The 6,925-nt window shown below is 42.9% G+C and overlaps 1 protein-coding gene across 2 annotated transcripts; it reads left to right on the top strand.

Annotated features, from left to right (window-relative positions):
• The first annotated feature begins 802 nt into the window (after positions 1 to 802).
• Positions 803 to 5,684, top strand: LOC103999361 (U-box domain-containing protein 45). Of its 2 annotated transcripts, XM_009421105.3 has the most exons (6): positions 803 to 963; positions 1,248 to 1,324; positions 1,742 to 1,927; positions 2,504 to 2,611; positions 3,297 to 4,456; positions 4,701 to 5,684. In XM_009421105.3, the coding sequence occupies exons 2-6, from the start codon at positions 1,274 to 1,276 to the stop codon at positions 5,500 to 5,502; spliced, it is 2,307 nt and encodes a 768-aa protein (XP_009419380.2). In that variant the 5' UTR covers positions 803 to 963; positions 1,248 to 1,273; the 3' UTR covers positions 5,503 to 5,684. The 2 variants fall into 2 exon arrangements, with proteins under 2 accessions (XP_009419380.2, XP_009419381.2); XM_009421106.3 differs by lacking the exon at positions 2,504 to 2,611.
• Positions 5,685 to 6,925: the final 1,241 nt, after the last annotated feature.

Here is a 6,925-nt window from a genome sequence, read left to right as displayed (position 1 = left end):
CACGTTTTACCCTCTCGTGATTTGAGGAAGCCGTGGACGTATCCAATCACAACGCAGGTAGGAAGGCGAGTAAGACAAAGCAGGTAGTAAATTTTTTTTATTTTTTTCGTTGCGGGATAGCCACACGACCGTCCGTCACGAATCGGGCAGTTGTCGTCCGTCCGATCATCGTCAAAACTCCCCGCGTTTACCAGCGCCGAAAGAATGATCCCCGCCAAAACGAGCGACGAACAAGCTGCCACGTGTCAGATCATGTAGGTCGGAAGAGCCGACAGCGGAAAGAGCCGTGTTCCATAAACACCCATATAGTTAGCGTAAATAACGATCGGATCAGCGGAAGACTAATGATACAAGAGCCACTGCGAGGGGTACTTTTGCTTCCGCAAGACGACAAGGAGGTCGGCAGGCCGCGGAACGAGGGGACAAAGGAGAGCTGATTGGAGCCGTCCGATCGGTGGATCCCGCAATCAATTATTGATTCCGGCCGCTGGATGTTGCCTGGAAGAAGCAAAGCACAGCTGAAGCCATCCCCACGTTGTAAAACGACAATATTCTTTTCGTACCCTTTATCGATATTACCGTCTCACGTACCGTCTTATTGTTGGATTATTTAGTGGGTCCCGATAAGATTTCGTAGATGTGAAGGTACATGAGCTAGTGTTGTTCTTAAAGGTCTATCGAGAGTTTAATTTAGTTAAGAGAGAGAGTAGAGTTGTTTAATCTACAAATATTGTGCTAATAATTGCCCCTAATTAGTAGAGAGAGACGAGAGAGACGAGAGAGAGGAATAGTGGATGGAATGCGTCTCGCTTTGCTCTCACTCCTCGTGCATTCAATGAAGGAACCCTCTTCCTAATTAACGAGGTGGAGGCGCTGAGATCTCAATCTTCTTGTCGCGGAATGCGTCCTGTCATCTGAATTATCGTTTCCAGCGCTAGCGATTGGGACGTGGCTGTTCTTTCGGTACGTCTTTGATCGATTCACGGGATGTGAATGTTTCTCTAGGTGATTTATTTCATTCTGGAGCATCGGAGACACGGGAACTCGTGTTCTCCGGTTATTTCCAGTTGGAAAAATGCCTTTTTTTGTCGTCGAATTTGGATCTAGCTTTCTGTTCTCGTGTATTATTCCGTGAAGGCTTTTGCTTTCGGCTTTGTCAGAAGATGGGGTTTAGGGGAGGGGTATGCTTCAGAGCTTTGTTGGCTTTGTTTGAACTTATTGACTCTTTTCATTTCCCTCCCTATCAGTTGATTCACCCTGTCGAGGGAGAATAATGGATGCGGCCGAGGTCGAGGGGAATCTATTCGTTGCTGGCGACGCAAAGGTATTCTTTTGAATCCGCTTTCAGGCCATCTAATTTGGGATTCCTTTTAAACGAAAATGAGACTCAAAAGACCACGAATCGAGAGAAGATTTATATCATGATTGCTTGATTCTTCTTGTTTGTTGTTTTACTTGCCCTTCTTTTGAGCGAGAAAACTCCTTTTCTTGATGGTTTCATGGTTTCAAAGATTCACACACTCTGTTGCAATGCCTACAAGACAAGGCGTGTTAACGAATTAATGTCGTTTTGTTAACTTTCTGCAAAGAACATTAAGAGAATATCCCTTAATTTCAATTTAAATTTGGCGATTAAACTTCGTATGTTCATATATATATAATTATATATATATCAGAAAATGGTGTAGTTGGAACAATTGTTTTCTCCTCGAGGTAAGTGACTTGTTCTGTGTGTAAGCAGGTACATGGAAGAATGTTTAGGGTGCTCCATGCAGTTGTTTGTAAGGTGTTGGAGATCTTTCCGTTAATAGAAGCAGCAAGACCCAGAAGTAAGTCCGGCATCCAAGCACTGTGCTCCTTGCATGTTGCTCTTGAGAAAGCCAAATGCCTACTTCAGCATTGCTCAGAATGTAGCAAGCTTTACCTGGTGAGTTTTCTTTTCACATCTGCTATGTACGCCCTGCTGATCTTGGCCATATGGAATTGACATGAAGATAGCCTGTTTTTCGACAGTATGTACTTCTCCTGTAGGTTATGTTCTGTACTGAACATTTTTTCCTTGTGGCAATAACTTCATGTTAAATTGGCAGAACAAATTTGTATGGATTAGAATTAGTGATTATCTTTGTCGTTACTCGTTAGAGGATCTAATTCTCTGACGACCTTAATCTACTCAAACATTATTCATTTAAGAAATAGGAATGATCACATCCTATATCTAAGGATCTGTGCCACATTTGGAGCCTTAAACTGTACAAGCTGCTTATATGTTTGCCTAACTAATGAATTTGATCTAATTAATTGGGTTCCTTTTTTTTTTCTCCTTCTTCCTGGTCAAAATTTAGCTTTCCTATCACGCAGCTGTTACTTTGAGAAAATAGAATCATGAAGTCTTAGGCGATATTTTCCAACAATCCATAATAAGATTGTTATGGTAGATCCTGTTTGATAGCACTGTTTTATTTTATGAATCGTTTATATTATGTATGTGTTGATGTCTTAGGCAATAACTGGAGACTCAATTGTAACAAAGTTTGAAAAGGCAAAATGTGCGCTTCAAGAAAGTCTTAGACATGTCGAAGAAATAGTCCCAGAACCTATTAGTTGTCAGGTATGCATTTACAGTTATTTGCATATCATTGTATGACAGTCTCATTGTCAAAATTTTGACTAGATTTTATATCAAGAAATTTATATACTAAAAAAATTGAGTTAAACATTTGGTTTGTTAGCTTATGCGAGAGCCAACAAAGTAATCACTTAGAATCTTCACTCGGTTTCTTTTATGTGGAAATGAAGCTAGCCTGATTTAGTGACACTAGGTTGATTTTGCATTTATAAAATAAACCTGATTTTAGTTTTGACTGATGGAGAAATCCTCTGTAATTGGATAAAGCTGTGAATGATAGGCAGCATTCCACCTCTACCACCATTTAAAATTGATTTTTGGTTGTTCTAATAATAGTTGGCAGCTGCTATTCTTTTTTCCTTTTTATACTCCTCAAACTTCAGGCACATGCAATGCTTTTGGTGAACATTGGAGCTCACTGAATATTAACTCGGTCCTTTTACTGTTGTCAGGAAGCTATCATGCAATGTGTGATAGTTAGCAACAATGCTTTAGTATCAGAATATGCATATCTTGACTGAAAGATTAAAACTAGGGCAGATTAAATGTGTGTAAAATCAGGAGACTACCTTTTTTTAGAGAAAAGTGCTTAACATTGTGCAATTTCATTTCTACTTGTGTATGTTTCATTTTGCTAAATGATTATATTCTTTTCTTGTCATGCTAGATTATTGCAATTGTTGGTGGGCTGGAGGAAACTGTGTTTGAATTGGATCAATCAGAGAAGCAGGCAGGTGAAAAAGTAATCTCGTTGCTTCAGAAAGAGGGCAAATTTAAGAATAACTTGAATGACAGTGAAGAGCTTGAACTTTTCCACCAAGCTGCTTCAAGGTTGGGGATTACTTCTTCCCGAGCAGCACTTACGGAAAGAAGAGCCCTCAAAAAACTTATCGAGAGTGCTCGTGCTCAGGATGACAAGCGGAAGGAATCTATCGTATCTTACTTGTATCATCTCACGAGAAAGTACTCAAAGCTTTTCAGAAATGAGCATGCAGATGATACTGATTCTCAGGGATCAACTCCACGCTCTCCTACCGTACAAGGATTTGAAGATGACTCCAGTCCATGTAGGAATAATCACACATGCGAGAGACAGCTAACTAAGCCACACTCTTTCAATTTCAAACAAAATGGAAGAAATTCTGGGAATATGCCAGTCCCTCCTGAAGAATTCATGTGCCCCATCTCCTTGCAGCTCATGTTTGATCCTGTCATTGTTTCATCTGGACAGACCTACGAGCGCCTCTGCATTGAGAAATGGTTCAATGATGGCCATAGTACCTGTCCGAAAACCCAGCAGCAGCTATCCCATCTGTGCTTAACTCCAAATTATTGTGTTAAACGACTCATTGTTAGTTGGTGTGAACGAAATGGATTTCCCATTCCAAATGGTCCACCAGAGTCCCTGGATGTCAACTATTGGTGGTTGGCTTTCTCAAAATGTCAAGCCATCGACGCCAGTTCTTTTGGCTGTACAAGCTCTTCCAAATTGAAATGCGTCAAGGTCCTTCCTCCGGAAGAGAGTGGCATTCGAGAGGAGCTCAGAGAGAATGATGCTGAATCTTTAGACAACCACTACCACAATTGCGGATATCGAAGCTTGCTGTCAGCTCTCCATGAGGCTGAAAGTGCTCAGAAACAGTTTAGAATAGTTGAGCAGATCACGAATCTGCTGAAGGAGGATGAAGAAGCAAGGATCTTTATGGGTACTAATGGGGCTGTGGAAGTGCTTATACAGTTTTTGAGGATGGCTGTCCACAATGGTGATGAGAAGGCTCAAGAAGCTGGTGCAATGGCCCTTTTCAACCTTATGGTCAACAGTAATAGGTATTAGATCTCATGATAGTTTGCATTCCGCTATCAGTGTTCATGATAGATAGGATTTTGCAGTTGGTGCCTTTTGTATTTGGCATTCAACACCAATGTTATACCTGTTCATTCCCTTGGTTATCAGTCCAACACAGCCTTAACTTTGCACATCAATTACTGCATATATGCCACATACTTCATTATCAACTATTTTGGCTATTTTAGTCACTGTAAACTCTCATGACAAATCTTCTTCTATCAGGAACAAGGGAATGATGATAGCAGCAGGACTGATACCATTGCTGGAGCAGATGTTCTCAAATTCAGAAATGTACAAGTGTGTAGTTGCCCTGTACCTCAGCCTGTCCTGTCTCGACGAAGCCAAGCCTCTTATTGGCTCAAGTATGGCTGTTCCTTTCTTGATCCAGCTTCTACGAGATCACAACATTGAAAGAAGCTCCTGCGAGTATGATGCCCTCTACACCTTGTACAACCTCTCCACACATACGCCCAACATCCCTTCCCTCGTATCATCAGATATCATTAACAGTCTCCATCCTTTCCTTGCATTTCCTTCTGCGTCTGAAGGCGTAATGTTGGCCGAAAAGGCTCTGGCCATCTTGATAAACTTAGCAGCAAGCCAAGCAGGAAGGAAGGAAATCATGTCGGCCCCAAGCATTTTCTGTGGTCTTGCGGGGGTCTTGGACTTTGGTGAGCCTGCAGAACAAGAGCAGGTTGTGTGTTGCCTATTGATGCTGTGCAGTGATGATGAGAGATGCAGCCAGATGGTCTTGCAAGAGGGGGTGATACCATCACTAATATCAATATCGGTGAACGGAACAACCAAAGGTAAGGAGAAGGCCGAGAAGTTGTTGAAGCTGTTCCGGGAGCAGCGCCAGCAAGAGCCTTCCCCCCTGAAGCAGCAGCCACAACAGGTCGAGAAGAATGGTGGTCGTGAGACGATTGTAGAGTCCAAGACACTCTGTAAGTCAAGATCGAAGAAGTTCAGGCGGACACTGAGTTCGATATGGAAGAACACGAGTTTTTCGGTATACCGGTGCTAATGTTCTCGGTCCATTGTCATGTAAACATGCTTCTGTATCTTCTCTTTGCTTTTGTTTGTTTAAATTTCTTTATCTTCTCCTCAAGGGTAATGTGGCATTTTCCCTTTGCCTCCCTTCGTAGAAGAGATGTACAGGCTTTCTGTTCTTGTTATATGTTGCTATCTTTCCGGTAGCATACAGTATCTTGTGTTCTTCGATATGTTCCAGCGAAAAAATTGGTGATTCCTCAAGCGCAAGAAATCTACTGGGCATCATGAACAGAACCACCAGTACTGAATAAGTATCAATTTCTGCCATCAACTGCTGTTCTCTCTTCTCTGTTGCCTCCTCCTTGGTCAGAAAATTACAGGAGAAAAAGAAGAATGACAGGTAGACAGCAATTGAATATGTTATCTTAGTGAGCTCATATAAATGGAGGCAACACTTGTGGTGGTATATCATCCATGCCTGTGTTTGAGTCTCACACACATAAGACTGCAACAAGATGTTTACAATCTCCGGAATAACTTGTTGTAGAGATTAGCAAATGAAAGATTCACATATATTTGTCAGAAATGCTATCCACAATCTAAATCTCCGCTCGTTATTTACAGTGTCCACCTCAACAATCAGCAGAGCCGACAACGATTACATCGAGACTCCAATTCTCATCGTTCTTTCCACCAGAATGAAGGCATGGACAAGAACAAAGCAACCGACATCATAATCTCAACGCAAAACCTCCTACGTGATTACCATCGCCATTGCACGCCGGCGATGCTCCTCCGACACCGTCCATGGTCATAAGATGCTGCGTGGGGAAGCAGCAGTGGTCCGGGAGCAGCAGCGCCGCCCTGCTACTCCCCACCGCTTCGATCACCATCAGCACCATGTAAACCAACCCCACGGCGGCGATCCCCATCACAAGACACGCCTCCTGCGTCGGACTTCCCATGAGCACGTACAGAGAGAAGAGGGAGAGAAGGAGCAGGTGATCCAATCCCAGTTCCAGACAGATGAAGATGGAGGCGTACGTGGATGAAAGGGGAGCATGTTCCATACGCTTATATATGCATCGGAGAGCTGGGGATGCATTGAACTCGGGTGGGGGGTATTCGATGGATTCACCTGCCCACAAAGGAAGAGCAATGTTCCGGCGGTGTCTGGGTTCATGGGATGGAATGCCGGAGGTGAAGGGTGAAGCGACAGGTTCAATGAACCTGAAACGATGCGGCTTTCGTGGCGGGCTCCGCCAGATAACGTGGGACCTTCCTGCCTCCTCCCTAGTATCTCATCGGATCGGACCCATGTAGGATTTATATCCGAATCCGACAAATTCACAGATCCAAACTGAGAATCCACGTCATTTCGGGTTTGGATTTTGATGATGGGAATCTTATCGGATTCAATTCGAGTCATTTCGGGTTTTGGATCGGGTACTCAA

This window comes from Musa acuminata, chromosome BXJ1-9 (genome assembly GCF_036884655.1).
Source record: "Musa acuminata AAA Group cultivar baxijiao chromosome BXJ1-9, Cavendish_Baxijiao_AAA, whole genome shotgun sequence".
In the NCBI taxonomy this organism is placed as follows: domain Eukaryota; kingdom Viridiplantae; phylum Streptophyta; class Magnoliopsida; order Zingiberales; family Musaceae; genus Musa; species Musa acuminata.
Note: the sequence above shows the minus strand (reverse complement) of the source record. Positions and strands in the feature narration are given on the sequence as shown.